The sequence below is a fragment of the Chelonoidis abingdonii genome, chromosome 4 (genome assembly GCF_003597395.2).
Source record: "Chelonoidis abingdonii isolate Lonesome George chromosome 4, CheloAbing_2.0, whole genome shotgun sequence".
Taxonomy (NCBI): Eukaryota; Metazoa; Chordata; order Testudines; family Testudinidae; genus Chelonoidis; species Chelonoidis abingdonii.
The window spans coordinates 33,851,794-33,868,848 of NC_133772.1; the positions used below are offsets into that span (position 1 = coordinate 33,851,794).

Consider the following 17,055-nt stretch of genomic DNA (forward strand, 5'->3'; position numbering starts at 1 on the left):
GAGGGAGAACACGCATGCAACCGAATGCTTATCAACATTTGACAGAGTGACATCTGACAACAATAGGCAGTATTGCCAATTGCAGGAGTTCAAAAGTCAGACTTCATGATCCCAAAATCATGATTAAAATTAATACTTTTGTGTTTCTTTTTCTTAGCCTGCTAGTTCCTGAGTGTGTAGGTTACACGTGGTTCACATTTTTAATCTTTTCTCCACAATCATGACGGCCTAGAAACATAATTATAAATAAATTTTAGGCTGAAATTCTAAATTATTCACATAAAAGCAGCAAAGAATCCTGCGGCACCTTATAGACTAACAGACGTTTTGGAGCATGAGCTTTCATGGGTGAATACCCACTTCGTCAGATGCATGTGACGAATGCACGCATGCATCTGACGAAGTGGGTATTCACCCACGAAAGCTCATGCTCCAAAACGTCTGTTAGTCTATAAGGTGCCATAGGATTCTTTGCTGCTTTTACAGATCCAGACTAACACGGCTACCCTCTGATACTTAAATTATTCACATGAGTCCAGGAGCTGAGGGCCAAAAAATCCAAGTATTGTAATCATCACAATAAAAGGGCATGTGATGCTTTGCAAAGTGCATTGTGTAATATGGCTTCCAGCACTTACATTTCATGAACATATATGGTCAGAAGTCAGTAGAGCTAGAATACATCCCAGACACAACAGCCAGCCTGTGTCTCTCAATGGGAAGTGTTGTGTTTAACCAGTGCTTTGGAAGCATATGCCACAATGTAGTCATAACCCATGAGGACAACCCCCATCCATGACCAATTAATTGCAATTTTCGGCTCTACCTTAATCTCAGGTTAGTTCAGTACTAGTGCCCTGTGAGAATATTTTTTTAAAAATCCCTAAAGCTTTTCTCTCATATATGTCATACTCGGACCATCCTCTAGTGCCCTCAAGAGACATTCTAAGTAGAACAGTCAATTGTGAGAAGTAAAGGCTGAATTGGCTCAGGCATTTTAACATGCTGTCATAGAATGCACTGTTCCTTTAAGGGAGCTGCCAGGATCAGCTCTGTGGTCTTGGGTTCTACCCTCAATGGGGGTTTCTGGTGTCTGTAATCTAGAGGGATGCTGGTACCAAGTGGTACTCTGGTTAAATAGCTCTGCTTTAATAACTTGAAGCATATAAAAGAGACAATGTCCATTAAAAAAGGCACATTTCTGAAATCAAGAAACACAAGAATGAACATAGCTCCCTGCATGAGAAAGCCTGGTTGTGCAATTAAAGCCCTGGATCAGAACTCGGGAGATCTGTGTTCACTTCCTGGATCTACCATACACTACCTATGTGACCTTGGGAAAGTCATTCCATCTTTCTGGGTCTAATTTTTTCATCTAAAAATGGGAATAATATTTCCTTCATCTTCCCTTTGTCCTGGAATGAGACTGTCACACACCATAAAGGGCTGTCTCCTCTTTCAGGGATCTCGCCCAATACCAACTCACAAGCAGAAACCTGCCTCCAGAATAGACTGTAATCAAAACGCAATGCAGACAGCAAAGTTTCTGGCTAATTGTACAGTTCCCTCGTCCCCAAAACTGCACAACACGTGTCACCCCAAGACTAAACCTTGCTTACATGCTAAAAAAGAACTTGGAAGACTATAAAAGAATTGCCTTGTGACACCTGCCAATACAACATGTCCAGTGCCTAACACACTGAGGCGCTGATCGCGTCTGAGGCACTTAAGCAACACTGTAATACACTAATTAAATGACAAATCTTGTTTAATTCAGAGTTAAGATTACCCGGTGATCGCTTATGCCCTTCTCACACTTCAGAAAACCAGGAAATACAGAGTGAAGGTAATATCCACACAAACTGAACTGTGCTCCCTTGGAGCTGACAATAGCCATTGGGTTTAAGTGCATGTCCTCCAGACGCATTCACTCTGTTAGTTGTAACTCTACTGAATCGTGGAGGAATAAGTTGAAGAAGAGCTGGGAAGAGCTGAGATCATGATACAAGGAGCTCTGCCTCTGAGTCTTTCCCCTGTATATTCTCAAAAGAAAGAGGTACATGTGAGCCATGAAGTTCCAGGCTGCATCATTCCAGTATAGAATTGTGGAGGTTGTGTCAGTAGCAGGGCACTCGGTGGTATGGCAATTGTCAGTAGTGAGGTGGGATAGGAGAGCAGTCTGTGGATTTAATGATGGGTACGGGAGAGTATAGGTTGAGGGGGTAACCCGTGTGCAAGTCTGACAGGATTGTAAAGGGTATGAAGTGGTTGTTAAATTTTACAAGTGTAGCATTGTCTCAGGGGAGTAGAGTCAGTGTTTGAGTGTCAGTCAACAGCAGGTAGCATCTGTCCATCAAATGAAATGCCGGATTGCAGGTATGCACGTTATGGGCATTCTGAGACATCACTCAGAGAGGGCAGAGTTAAGGTGGTGTGGGCATTTACCTTCATTTAACTTTTCCCATATATTTACAGTTCATTCTCAGATTTCCACCCTGGGCGTGTTTCACCCCTCAACATTGAAGGCTCAGACTGGTGTTAAATGGCCCATTCATTTAATCAGATGTTCGCAGCTGAAAGAGAAAACCCCACGGGGATGAGTATAGTCTGAAAAAATAGCTCAGATATGTGAACTGCTCCATTCATTTCGGTGGTTGTTCCCTTCCCCCTCCTCAGTGCTGCAGAGTTTCTGATATGTGCCAAGCGTATCAGTTCTTAGCTCCTCACCCTAGTCTCAGCACTGTGGGTTTGGTGCATGCTCTGAGCATGCCAGTTCTAAGCTAGTGGGCAGAGATTCCCCAGATCTTGGCTCACATAGGGTAGGGAAATGGGCTCAGACACCCACAACAAGCAATCCCCTGTCACATGGCTCACATGAGGGCAGCAGGGATGGGGTAGGACACATCGTTGTAGAGGGGCTGGGGAAACCCAAGGTGTGGCTCACACAAACTATTTCTCCCCTGTGCCAATTGCACACTCTCATGTCCCCCTCTCCAGCTACCATTCGTCTCCTTCTCGTTCCTGCTAGACCCCCATTTCCTGAGCCTCAACCCCTCTTACCACCTACTTTTTCACCTCCAGTCTTCCTCCTCTCCTAATGAGCATTTGCTTGTGTAGTTATTTTATTTTCAAACAATAGTTTCAGCACCTTCTGCATATTCTGCCACACTCAGATTCTGTTTCCCTCAAATTAAAATCCTACTCTAACAGAGGCAGATTGCAGCAATATGCCTGCTTCTTTTACTTCAGATTTCTGCCGTGGGTTGGATTTTGACTTGGACTCACAGTGGTACACAGATGCAGTTATCGTAATACAACTCCGGAGATACCAGGTCCTGTGATGGGTGGAATTCCAGATAGTGGCCTCTATCTCTGCCGGCTGTTACTTACTACAGTTTCTGAAGTTTGCAGTTCAGGTGTTTCAGCCCCTTACACAGCAGCCGCACTCCAGCATCTCCCAGATTATTACCTCGCAGTTTCAGCTCTGTCAGGCTCTGGCTGGTTCTGAGAACAGGGGCGAGATCCCCACAGCCAGTGTCTGTGACACCGCAGTACTGCAAGCTGCAGGTGAGAGAAAGGCAGAGAAGGAGGATCATGATATGAACTGGGCTCCTGACGGCTGCTTTGACAGGTAGCCCCACCCGCTAGCCCTCCTGCCTGACCAATCAGCATCAAGAATGAGCCAGAAATCCTCCTATCTCAAGCCCGATCACTTGTCCAGTGAAAAACAAACAGTAGGTGGAACTTCCTGTATAACTCTACCAATTGCCCATTGCCTTTCACCAAGCAACAGTGATTGTACTGAAGGGTGAACTGTCAGGCTGGAAGGAGGTTACTAGTGGAGTTTCTCAGGGATCAGTTTTGGGGCCAGTCTTATTTAACCTTCTTATTACTGACCTTGGCACAAAAAGCGGAAATGTGCTAATAAAGTTTGCGGATGACACAAAGCTGGGAGGTATTGCTAACACAGAGAAGGACCGGGATATCATACAAGAAGATCTGGATGACCTTGGAAACTGGAGTAATAGTAATAGGATGAAATTTAATAGTGAAAAGTGCAAGGTCATGCATTTAGGAATTAATAACAAGAATTTTAGTATAAATGGGGAACACATCAGTTGGAAGCCAGGAGGAGAGAAGCCTGTGGAGTATGTGGTTGGATCACAGGATGACTATGAGGACGCCAATGTGCTGGATATGCCGTTAAAAAGCGTAGATTGCAGTTATACGATGGCATATCAGGCGAGGATATTTCCAGCAAAAGGGAACTAAGAGTGTTAGTACCGTTAGTTAAGGCACGGGTGAGACCTCATCTGCGAATACTGTGGTGCAGTTTCTGGTCTCCCGATGTTTCAGAAGGCTGAATTCACAACTTGGACATGTTCAGGAGACGGGAGTACTAGGATGATCCGACGAATGGAAAACTGTCGTTAGTGAAAGGAAGAGTCAAGAGCTTGGGGGCTGTTTTAGCTCTCACAAAAGAAGGTTGGGGGATATGATATGTCACTTTAGTAATAAATATATCGGGCGGGATGTCAATATAGGGGGGACAGAGCATTATTTACGAGCATTAGTACCAATGTAGAGACAAGAACAAATGGATATGAAAACTGGACACTAGGGGTTTTAGACTTAAGAATAGACGAGGTTTCTAACCATTGAGGAGGATGAAGTTCTGGGAAAGCTTCAAGGAGTAGTTAGGGCCAAAAGACATCTGGTTTAAGACTAAGCTTGATAAGTTAATGGAGGATGGTATGATGGGATAGGCTTAATTTTGGCAATTGATCTTTGATTATCAGCAAGTAAGTATGCCCAAGTGGTTTGATGGGATGTTAGATAGGATGGGATCTGAGTTACTGCAGAGAATTCTTTCCTGAGTGCTGGCTGGTGAGTCTTGCCCAAATGCTCAGGGTTTAGCTGATCTCCATATTTGGGGCCGGGAAGGAATTTTCCTCCGGGGCAGATTGGCAGAGGCCCTGGAGGTTTTTCGCCTTCCTCTGTAGCGTGGGGCATGGGTCACTCGCTGGTGGATTCTCTGCAGCTTGAGGTCTTCAGATCACAATTTGAAGACTTCAATAACTCAGATATAGGTTAGAGGTTTGTTATAGAAGTGGATGGGTAGGATTCTGTGGCCTGCTTTGTGCAGGAGGTCAGACTAGATGATCATATTGGTCCCTTCTGACCCTAAAATCTATGAGTCTATGAGTCTATGAGAATGGCCCAGATACCTCAAACCTCTGCCACTGAGGAATAAGGTTTGGGGTAAGACTCCTTTCCAAGTACCGCCCCTCACCCTTTCCATTGGTCAACCACAATTCAGAAAGAGTAAAAAGTACCCCTTAAAGTCCTGCCCACTCAGCTCCTGACCAATCAGGTTGGTCTTGCAACTGATCAGCCCTGCAATGGTGCGACTCAGTCAGAGCAGGCCCATCGCTACAGGGAGGCTGTAGGTGGAGCCACCTCCCCAGGCAGCTGGGCCAGGCTCAGAGCAGGAGGAGCTGGGAGATCCTGCCCCTCCACGCCCCTGGCACTAGCTCTGCTGCTCCCCTGCAGGATGCAGCGTCTCCTGTTGCTGCCCCCAGCTCTGATCATCAGGCCTGGGGAGAGGAGGCAGCTTGGAGGCTCAGCACAGGCAGCATCACACCCACCTTCCACTGAGACTAGAGATCAAAGTGTGGGGAAGACAAAGAGAAGACCCCTATGGCAGGGGGTTCCCCAGGGTGCGGGGAGGGAAGAGCCCCTGAAAGGAGGGTCACTTTGTGACCCTGTTGGCATGGCCTGTTCCAGAGTCTCTGGTAAGGTTATAAAAGCAGAAGTTCTGCTGGTTTCTGTAACCCCCCTGCAGAGTCTGGGCTCCTGATGGAGCTGCCAGCCACCTGAGTAGGTAACCATGGCAGCAGGCTGGATATGACCATGTGCACTTCAAGGACCACCTGCAAGTATGGCTGTCTTTGTCCTCCTTCAAGGCATCACAATGAGCCCCCTGCACACCCAAAAATGATCACACCCCCACCTGCTAAATTTTGCACATGCTTTGAGAAACCCCTTCCACCAGAGCTGTCATCTGCATGGTCTCCTTCATCGCCTCATTTGCCTTAAAATATTGTTACTCTGTCCAATGGGAAGGTGTGATGGCACCCCCGGGGTGCAACCTGTGACCGTGGGACCGCTGTGTCCCCTTCATTCTCTATTCTGGGTTGTCCCACTCAATGCCATAGGCAAGCAGCAAACCCCTACGGGTGCTGTTACCACTCAGTACAACCGCATGTGGAGCCTCATATCCAGCTAGATTCCATGAATGCTTCCAGAGCCACTCATGAATCACAGAGAAAAGCCTCAACCAAATCTCCCCAGCTCCATGAGTTGTACCTTAGGAATATACCATCTTGCACTGTTCAAGATCCTTTCTTGAGAAATGCAAGTTTATTAATTGGAAATTAAATGGCAAGTGGACATACTCCAGCCTTTGTAACCTTGCAGATTTACCAAGCACTTCAGTCAAACTCACTGCTAAGGATAAACATTAAACTAATTTTATTGATTACAAATGATAGATTTTAAGTGATTATAAGTGATAGGCAAAAAGTCAGTTACTTACCAAAGAAAACAAAATAAGTGCACAATCTGAATATTAAACCTGTAAGACACTAGGTAGTATTTAGATCAAGCAGTTTTCTCACCCCACTGGATGTTACAGTTCATAAGACACCGGGAGCTAGTATCTGGGCGCTTCCCAAACCCACAAAATATTTTAGTGACAACCATTCAACATAATTCTCATAACTTTATATTCATTCATGATATACAAATTTGGATGGAACAGTGGGTTTCAGCAGATCATAACTTTTTCCATGATACCTTACATGGCCTGCTTTATACGCAATATCACAATTACATACAAATGATGAATATGGGGTTTACAGGGCACTCCCTCAGAGTGTACAGTGTCACAGGACAGAAACCTCAATATTTGGGAGAGAAAAAAGCCCCTGAATTTGTACAAGGGAGAGAAGCCTCCACGCCTTGGGGAGCACCCGGAGTCTGTAAAGGCTTGTAGAGACCTCAACGTATTTTGGAGGCAGAAAAAGAGGCGCCTGCAATGGAGGGAGGGGAGAGATTCTAAGACTGGTTTGAAGAGGCGGAGAAAAAACCCAAAGGTGTATGTGGGAATCTGAGAGGATGAAGCCTAATTTGGGGAGGGGTGAAAAGAAGAAGGCAACCAAGTTGAAGCAGAAGAGAAGAACTCCACAAGATTTAAAGGTAAAAGAGAGAGCGAGAGAAAGAGAGAGAGAGGACACCTGGGAAGGTAAGGAGAGAGTCCGTCATTACTGAGCTCAGAGGCAAGAATAATCTGATTTTTCTTCCTAACAAAATGTTAAATGTAAAATAAAGGGTTTTCAGTCCTGATTAAATCTATAAATCTGCATGCAAACTTAATCCTGGCACTGCTTATGCTCCTCCATACATTCTCTCATTGACTCAAGTTGATACTGGGTTTGAGAATATAGTTATGTATGCATCTGTTGGCAAACAATCAAATCTATTTAGGGTCTTGTGGTTTTGATGCACTTCTATATTAACAATATATAATTTGAGACAGTAGTAAGTTATTCCAGAGCAGAACCTCAGATGAACACCATGAATGCTCCTATTAATCTTATTGCATAAAATTTTACATTCGAAATCATTCAAGACCGTCAAATATACTGGAAATGGCACCTGACATTTCAAAAATATTTGGGAGATGGCCACCCTCCACCTCCAGGCAACCCTACATGGATTTTGGTTTGCTTCTTTATAGCTTTCAGATGTTTTTTTAAGTCTGATCTAGTCAGAGCTTTTTGAATTTTTCTGACACATTTCAACAAATCAGAATGTGTATCATGGTCAGAAAATTCATCAGTAATACTGGCCCTAATTTTGAAATGCTGATTTCTAAGGAGCACTACTTGAAAAAGCACAACCATAGAAAAGAGAGGTCGTGTCCAATCCAAAAAGCACATTTCTGAGACAAAAAAGCATAAGAGAATGAGCACAGCTCTCTGCAGGAGAAAGGAGGCTCTTATAGTTAAGGCCCTGGATTAGCACTCAGAGATCTGTGGTTCAGCTCCTGCCTCTACCAGACACTCCCTCATGTGACTTTGGAAAAGTTACTCTGTCTTTATGGGCCTCAATTTTCCATCTGGGAAAGGGGAATAATTATATTTCCTTGACCCATCCTTTGTCTTTCTGGTCTCTTATAGCCAGATGATGCTATAGTTAAGGTTTAGACAGGGTTCTGTTTTAAATTCAACTCCTTTAACCGTTCTAAAATCCACACCGTTACTCAGATTGCCTTGAAAGCTGGTGAGCCTCATGAGTGTCTGGGATTCTGTAAGTGTTCCAAACTTTTACATGTTTGACAAAGTTGTCCTCAAGATATTATGTCAGAGAAAAAACAGCTTTTCTTAAAGGTGACAGATTTCAGCAGCATTTTTGTGCTCACAGGGTATGTCTACACTGCAGCTAGACACCCACGATTGGCCTGTGCCAGCTGATCTGGGCTCCAGGAATCAGGATATGAGGCTATTTAATTGCTAATTAATAGACTTCCAGGCTCTGGCTGCCAACTTAGGCTCTGGGATCCTCTGACCTCAAAAGTCCTAGAGCTCAGGCTCCAGCCAACGCTTAGAAACCTACACTGAAATTAAACAGCCCTCACAAGCCCAAATCTGCTGACACAGGCCAGCCATGAGTTTTTAATTGTAACGTGGACACACACACAGACAGCGATTAAACCAGGGCTCAGATCATTGTGCCAGGGTGCCCAGTGCTCGAAGGTTCCTCCAACAGAGAATGTGGCACCCACCAGCCCTCTGGAGAAAATCAAATTAAAATTTTATGTGAAACATGTTTTGCTTCTCTACATTACAGTATTAGAAGCCTCTCCTTCCAAATGACATTTTAAATGGATTAAACTGATCATGTGTGGACAGAGGAATTAACAGGATTATTAGCCTTTGCTATTCCACAGCAACTGGATAGCTTAAAGGAATAATCAGTTGTCCTTTGATCCTAACCCTAAGTCAGTTTGACCTCCCAATTAGGGAGACATTTGGAAAAGGCAGGAGAGCAGGTTATTAAAATGTGTGTCTGGAGAGTGTTATTTCTGGGAAATGTAATCAAAGTAGTTTTGAAAAAAAAATAATTATGTGAATGCTTGCTGGCAGGGAGGAACATTTTAGGGGTGCAGAAATGTGGGAATAAGGTTGAGAGGGATTTGGGGCTGCACTGAGGGGATAAATGGGGGTGAGTGGCAGAGGAGGTGAGGGAGCTGGAGGACTCAGGTGAGAGAGAAGAATACATGGGGTGAGTGGCAGGGTGTTTGGGGAGAATAAGGGGACAGGTGCCTGTCAGCCCCACATTCTTCCCTTCTGTGTGTGCCAGGATCTGGGGCGTCTGAGCCCCCATCCTACCCCCCACATGTGAGCCAGGTTTTGGAGGGGTTGCATTTCTAAGGGTGTCTGAGTCCCACTCCCTCCGTGTGTGTGCCAGAATCAGGGGAAGCCCTGCCCCTCTGGGTGGGCAGCGTAGAACAAGCATGCTCCGAGCAAGCACCAAGCACCATTCCCCCCAGCACAAACCGGCAGCCACCAGATGTAAACTGGCCCACCTGGCCCTGCACTGTCCACGCACCCTGTCCCCTGGCGGCGGACCTGAGCTGAGTCACATACACCCTGCTGGGCACACTCCTCACTCAGAGAGTCAGTCTCATTTTTACCCAGGCGCCCCCGGTCGACCTCACTGAGGCCAGCCAGGAGCACTCACAGGCTGATGATGAGGACAGGTATCAGTCATTTTGCACCATCTGCCACCAGGAAGGGGATGCTGGTGTTCAGTGCTGCAGCACCCCGTCTACCAGCAGCATGCGGTAGACATAAGGTGACACTGAAAAAAGGCGAGAAACGATTTTTTTCCCTTTTCTTTTTTCTTTAAGGGTGTAAATTGACGACATATACTCTGAAACACCCGGGAAAATGTTTTTGACCCTTCAAGCATTGAGAGCTCAGCCAAGAATGCAAATGCTTTTCGGAGACTGCAGGGACTGTGGGATAGCTGGAGTCCTCAGTCCCCCATCCCTCCCTCCATGAGCATCCATTTTATTCTTTGGCTTTCCGTTATGCTTCTCACGCAGCACTGTGCTGAGTCCCTGCTGTGGCACCTGTCTATCATAGCCTGGAGATTTTTTCAAATGCTTTGGCATTTCGTCTTCTGGAACGGAGCTCCAATAGAACAGATTTGTCTCCCCATACAGCGATTAGATCCAGTATCTCCCGTATGGTCCATGCTAGAGCTCTTTTTGGATTCTGGGACTGCATCGCCACCCGTGCTGATCAGAGCTCCACGCTGGGCAAACAGGAAATGAAATTCAAATGTTCGCGGGGCTTTTCCTGAATACCTGGCCAGTGCATCTGAGTTCAGATTGCTTTCCAGAGCGGTCACAATGGTGCAATGTGGGATAGCGCCCGGAGGCCAATGCCGTCGAATTGCAGCCACACTAACCCTAATCCGACATGGCAATACTGATTTCAGCGCTACTCCCCTCGTCGGGGAGGAGTATAGAAATCGGTTTAAAGAGCCCTTTATATCGATATAAAGGGCTTCATTGTGTGGACGGGTGCAGGGTAATTCAGTTTAACGCTGCTAAATTCAGTTTAAATGCGTAGTGTAGACCAGGCCTGTGTCTACGGACTGATGTGTCAGCACGGATGGGGCTGGTCCCGGGGCAGGGATCACTCCAACCCCACAGGGATGGTGTGATCAGCCATGTTGGATCGGGGCCTGCCCAGGCCAGGATCCCTCAGGACCCACTTGCCTGGTGTGGTCCAGCCGAGCTCCCCTTGCTGCTCCCCCACCCACTGGCTGAGACCGACTCAGCCTTTGCACCGGTCCCAGCTGGCTCGGGCCCAAGGGGGCGGGTGGAGCCCCACATGTCCCAGGCAGCAGTGTTCGGAGCCAGAGCTGCACTGAGGAGTGGGCCAGACCCTCATGACACTCATGAGATCGCCCTAACTGGGTACACCCACTGGCCCTGTGGCCACCAGTCCTGCCCAGCTCACATGGCAGAGTCCGGCTTCCGGCCAGTGAGTGGGACCTGCTGGCTGGCAGCTGCTCAGAGTGCAAGGCCTGGGTGCTGGACTTCTCCAGGACGAGGGATCAGACCTGGTAGTGTGGATGAGTTAGACAGGCCCATAATGGGCCACTTCCCAGTGTGGGCCTGGTGCCATTGTAAACCCAGTACTGCGCTTGACGCATATCACAAATTCTCTAGTGCTGGGGAGGCAGGGAGACTCATTGACATGAATGGCACAATTCACACATCTCAGAACCATTGTTTCAGGCTGTGTTCATCTCCATGAGGAGAACATCTCATTGAGATTAATGGGGTGTTTAACACTTCTCTAAGTTTGAAACCCACCCGAGGCAGAAATCTCAGAATGAACTTTAAATATTTGGGAAAAACCTGCCTCTCTTGAGGTTTTATTGTTTATTTTGGAGAAATGTCACCTGAGCAAAGCAGAATATTCAGAAGAGGCTGACACTGTTGTTGAAAAGAAAACAAATGACATATGTGACTGCTCACGGGGGAGAGGAGTGATTAAGGGTGCAAGAGCAGGTAGCAATACGAGAAGGGGAATTTGAGTCTGTAGCAAAGGATGGGGGTATTACAGGGAGGGGGACACCTGGGAATGAGTGGTTGGGGGGAGATACTTTGGTGAGCTCAGATGAGAGAGACGGGTAGGGATTAGGGGGAGTGGAGAAGTAGGAGGAGTTTGAGAATGTTGTAGCTCAGTTGGCCACCAGCTTACCTCTATTATATTCACTGCTTTGCTTTATATTCTGCTTGATCATATTCACCAGTAATGCAAGGAACCTACAGGCTCGTATTCTGTAAGACACTGGCTTCAGCAGTTTGTATGGGGCTTGAGGCCTGCAACCTCTGGCACAAATAAACTCAGGTAACTCATATTTTGGGGAACTAGAAAGTAGAGTATAGGAGGAAATTTTGTCCATAATGAGATTAGCCAACCACAGAACATGAACTAACACCAGCTTCTGGAGGTTTTGGATGGAACATCTGACTGCAAGAGTGCCACAGTAACGAATTGACAGTTATGGTAATGGGGTGAAATCATGAATATACTAAAGTGTAGAAGAAGGACACTTGAACACTGGTAAGGGGATGTGGAAATACAAATAAGGAAAAGGGGATAAAACCCTTCTGAATAGGCATTAGACATGTTAACGTCAGTGTAACATATTATAAAAGTGGCATCCCAGCCTGTGGGCAGTGGAAGAGTGACAGAGCTGTAGCCCTTAGGAGGGGCCAGAATGATGGCCTCTGGTGAAGATGAGGAAGATGACAGTGATGAGGAAGATAATGGCTAACATTTCAGGTTGTTCTGCAAGGACAGTGTGAGTAAGGATATTCAGACGTACCTTCTGTATTATCGCTATCTACCGTACTGAATTAGAATGTGTGTGACTTTGCTAAATGTATTAATAAATTATATATTTGTAAATATAAAAGAGTTCCTATAATGTGAGTGTTGCACCTGTGCACATCGGGTTCCCAACAGTCTAATTATTTTAACAATATTGGGCCTGATCTTGGAACAAGAATCTGTCTACCCTCAGTAATAACTGGAAATTCGTATTCATAATCGATAGATCAAGGTACAATGTGAGTAGTGGCAGAAGAAGATGGGGGTTCAGGGGTGGGGGGGCATTGTCAGCCCTGTATTCTCCCCTTCTGTGTGTGTGCTGAGATCTATGGGAGCCCTACCCCTTTGCAGGGCTCTGAGTCCCTCTCCCTGCCCATTGTATGTTCTGGGAGCTGGTGGACCCTGCTCCTCTTGGGGGATCTGAGCTCCCCTCTCTGAACCTCCCTGGGATCTGGCATGGGGGTGGGAATGAAGGTAACAAATTTAACATCTGAAATCCGGACAAAGAATAGCTAAAATAGACATCATCCCTGTGTGGGAGTAGAGGGGAGGCTGGTCAGAGTGTGTGAGGGGAGTGTCCCAGTTTGGAGGAGGGGTGGATTGGGTTGACCTGGGAAATGGCTGGGGAAGTCTAGCTGAAACAGGGGCAGGAGTCCCAACTGGAGCTGGGTAGTGGGAGTGAGGGGCCCAGCTCTGGGTGCAGTTTGGACTGTGTAACCAAGGGAGTGTGCAGCCCTCCAATAAGCTGCTGCCTGTGATATGTGCATGCAGCAGCACAGAGCAGGAGACAACAAGGAGCCACTTCTTACACATTAATGGCTTCTACAGTGTCAACCAATGGCTTAATGCAGTGGTTCCCAAACTGCGGTTTTGGAACCCCTGGAGGTTCATGAAATGTTACAGGAGGCTCTTGGGGATTTGTTTTGGTGTTTTTAAAATTAAATAGGCTGCTAGTGTTGTTTTTAAAGTTACTATGAAGAACAAGTTAAAGCTTTGTTGTATCGTGCGTTGTTTGCCTGGACTGCTCAAGACCTGAGGAACTTTTTGAGTTGGCTTCTTAAATACCTTCAGGCTGTTTCACATTTGATACTCCATTATGAAACACAGGAGCCTTTTCTTATAACTGGCTTAATCAAAGAGATACAAGCTACAAAAGTGAGATCTTGGAAGCGTGTTGCTATTTTCATAATGTAATAAAATACTGTAATGATAAATATTAATTAATAATAAATAGTGTACAATAAGCATGTCATAAAACTAATTTTATATCTCTTAGATCACTGCTTTTATAATTTATGCTCAGGTAAGGGAGAAAATCCCTGCAAACATCCATTTTTAGGAGTGGGGTTGAGAGACTTGACATTTTAGTGAAAGGGTTTCTTGAGTTGTTCAAGTTTGGAACCACTGGCTTAATAGGATGGGAAGGAGACCGGGAGCTGGAAATATTGGTTCAGGGGCTACATGTTGCAGGGAATGTTTGTGTAGAGGGTTGAGGAGAGAGACACACCAGTCGTCTCTCACGTGCTAAAAGTTATGTAACAATCATGTAATAAAACTGTCAAGGTTTTGGAACATAAAGCATGGAAGAGATTTCTCTCACTGGCCCTGTTAGCAGCTGCTCATTGTAAACATTTCAAAGTACAACCACTATCCCCTTTCCTCTATAACAAAATATATGGAAGGCAGAGGAGCACTGAGGGATCACAAAGGAACTATGCATCGTAGTGGAAAGACTGTTGGACTGGGACTATTCCTAGCTCTGCCACTGGTGCCGAGTGAGCTGGGGCACCTGTAACAGCACCACCAAGGGACACCTTCCATAACAACATGTCCTAGCACAGTGAGGCCCCGATCTCAGCCAAGGCATTTTACCACTACTGCAATACACTAATAATTTTATTAAAGTTCACATTACACAAGTTTGAAGGAAAGGCACAGCATATCTGGGGTGAAGCTTGGGTTATAAAAAATTAAAAGCCTTGTTTATAAAGCTGATGAGACACACAGGGTACATAACATGCATTGTTCCAGATTCATGTGTGTGAGGAGTTTTTAAAAGTGTAGGGAATAAGTGTTCTCGGGTACATTGTTTTGGGCCTCGCAATTGAACACATCCTTGAAGTAGGAAAAAAGTCTCTCAGATTGGATAGCACAGTAGGATGAGAGCCCGTCAAGGATCTCTCTCATGGCTTTCAGGCAGTTTGTCCTGTAGAGTTTTTGGATATAGGATGCAGCCGCTGGGTCATAGCACTGGCTGGCATTCCTTCTCCTGCCTTCTCTGGTAGTGGTGTTACGGTTTGGTGCGGGAAACCTGCGAGTGGTCTGCATGCCCTCCTGAGGTTCCCTCCTGCTTGATGCGATTTCCGCAAACAGTTCCACAGTCAGTCTGTCCATAAAGGCGTCAAAGTCCTCGAAGGAGTCCGTCTTCTCCAGCTCCTCCATCCAGGCTTTTTGCCATGGTGTGGCAGTCCTTGCCCATGGCTGTCACTCCTCCAGCTGCCCTGTCTCCACAGGCTTGGGATGGTAAGCTGCTGTGGGAACAACCTGCTGCCTCATTACCTCCCAAAGTTAAGAGCGGTGCTCGGATGGATCTTGAGACAGAGTGTGGTCGAGGGGGATTCTCCCAGTGTTTCTGGGGCAGCGCTGGCTCTTTCAGGAGGGGGGTCCTGGAAGTGCCAGCATTGGATCTCAGAGGGACACAGTCTTGCTTGGAAGAACTGGGACAGGTGCTGGTTTTCCTGCAGGTGGTTTTTACCTGGGGAGTCCTTGGTGGAACACGGGACCTTCTGCAGATGAGGTCTAGCTGGGCAGCCCTGGAGGCAGTGCTGGATCTCCCAGCGGCGAGGTCCTGCTGTGTGGTCTGGGAGCTGCGGGCAGCTCCTCCATCAGCTGCGTCTCAACGGGCAGCCTGCAAGCTGGCTGCTCCGATGGCAGAGTGGTGCGAGGTTACTTTCAGGGGACCGCAGACCTGTCTTGTGTCAGTTTTGAGCTGGATGGTCTGTATGAGGTCACTTAGCCATCTAGTGAGGTCGCTGCCTTGCAAAAGGGCATTGATCCTCCTCACAGTGGGGTACCAGCACAGGGATTCTGAAGATAGGGCTGATCCTTCTGGCCGGGGCGACCTGTTTGTTGGTCTCTGGGATGGGGATTGTCCTTCCCTCAGTAAGTGGTTGGGATGCCCTTTGTGACTCTGGGGACGCTGGCTGAGTGCTGAAGCCAGAGCTACAACCACAGGCTGTTTCTCCCTGGTCTGGCACCCTGAACCAGGGAATTTTCCAGACCAGGGAAAGTCTATGCTAGCCCCTATTCTGCTGCCGGCTGCAGGGCTCTGCGCCAGTGTCAGGGGCCAACCCGGCATTGATCTAGCGGGGACTGGTGGGGCAGCACTTGGGGGAAGAGGCTGGGTGGCTGCAGAGACAGGAGTGCAGCCCCATGGCCAGCAGTGGGGTGCCAGGAGCACGGCCATGGGGCTGCACTCCTGGCCCCACTGCCAGCTGCAGTGATGTGCTCCTTTGACTGTTTTAAGGAGAGAGCAAAATCAGGTCTTCGGAGACAACTGTTTATAGCGAATAACTGACAATCAGTACTATAGGAGGCAGTGTATATTTTTTTATAGTCCCTGTGCCCACTGACATTAAGAGAGCCACATATAAAATTATCCCCCAGATCAATACTCATGAGAAAAAATAAGAAAAAGACAGAAAAGAGGGGGAAAAAACAACCAAACCTCAAACAAAATCACCAAGTGTTCCTATATCCGCTAATCTGCAATATTTCAATTGGTCAAAGAGAGACATGCTTTGATTATCACTTTATTTAGTCTACACTGCTTCTGAATGTCAAATTCAGACACAGAGACACATCTCATAGCATACTTAGCAGAGTCAGGCAACAAAACCAGATTAAGTTCAGGAAACCAATCTGCCACTTCTAGACCATGTTTCCCCATAGTCTCATCCAGAAACCTGCCATAGCGTCCGGGGTGTATCCCCCTTCAGGGAGTTCAAGTCTGAAAGAATCCATGAGTTTTTCATCCCATACTCTCATACTCAGAGTCATTACTGACATCAGGGGGGGAGGAGGGAGGAACCTCAGAGACACCGGGGGGGGGCGGGGATTCCAGGGTTGAGGGGACAAAAGTAATACCTAAGAATTCCCCATGTCTCCAACCAAAGAATGACCCTCAGCAGGATCCGCAGCCATGTGCTCCCCAACTGCACTGACCAAACTAATCCACTGGGGCCTTCAGTGGCTGTTTTTTATTCTGGAGTTTTGCCAACAAGTCATAATCCACAGCAACAGGCCCAGCCTCCATTTCTCAGACAGGCTCTGGCTGGTAGTCCACTGAATCAAGAGCCACAGAACCAGTAATATCATCTCCCCTCAGGTGTAAAGGGGCTACTAACCCCCTCTCCTCCAGAACCAACATTCCCAGAGATATCTGGGGCCTGGTGGCACTCAGTCCCTGCCACAGCCACCCCACCCTGTGTTTTACTCTTGGAATGACCCACATTGCGAGGCACAGGGCACCAGGGGCAGCCTGTCTCTTCTTTGGGCACTGATTGACTCA

General features: G+C 46.8%; 1 protein-coding gene across 3 annotated transcripts in view; it reads right to left on the reverse strand.

The window, feature by feature from the left end:
- Positions 1-17,055, reverse strand: part of LOC116836373 (NACHT, LRR and PYD domains-containing protein 12-like) — a 596,145-nt gene that overhangs the window by 24,774 nt on the left and 554,316 nt on the right. For 2 of the 3 annotated variants that reach the window (XM_075065030.1, XM_032799937.1), the window contains one exon: positions 3,391-3,561. The exons of the other annotated variant lie outside the window; for it this stretch is intronic. In XM_075065030.1, the coding sequence (XP_074921131.1) occupies positions 3,391-3,561 (171 nt within the window). The remainder of the gene's footprint in view (positions 1-3,390; positions 3,562-17,055) is intronic. 3 annotated transcript variants of the gene reach the window in all.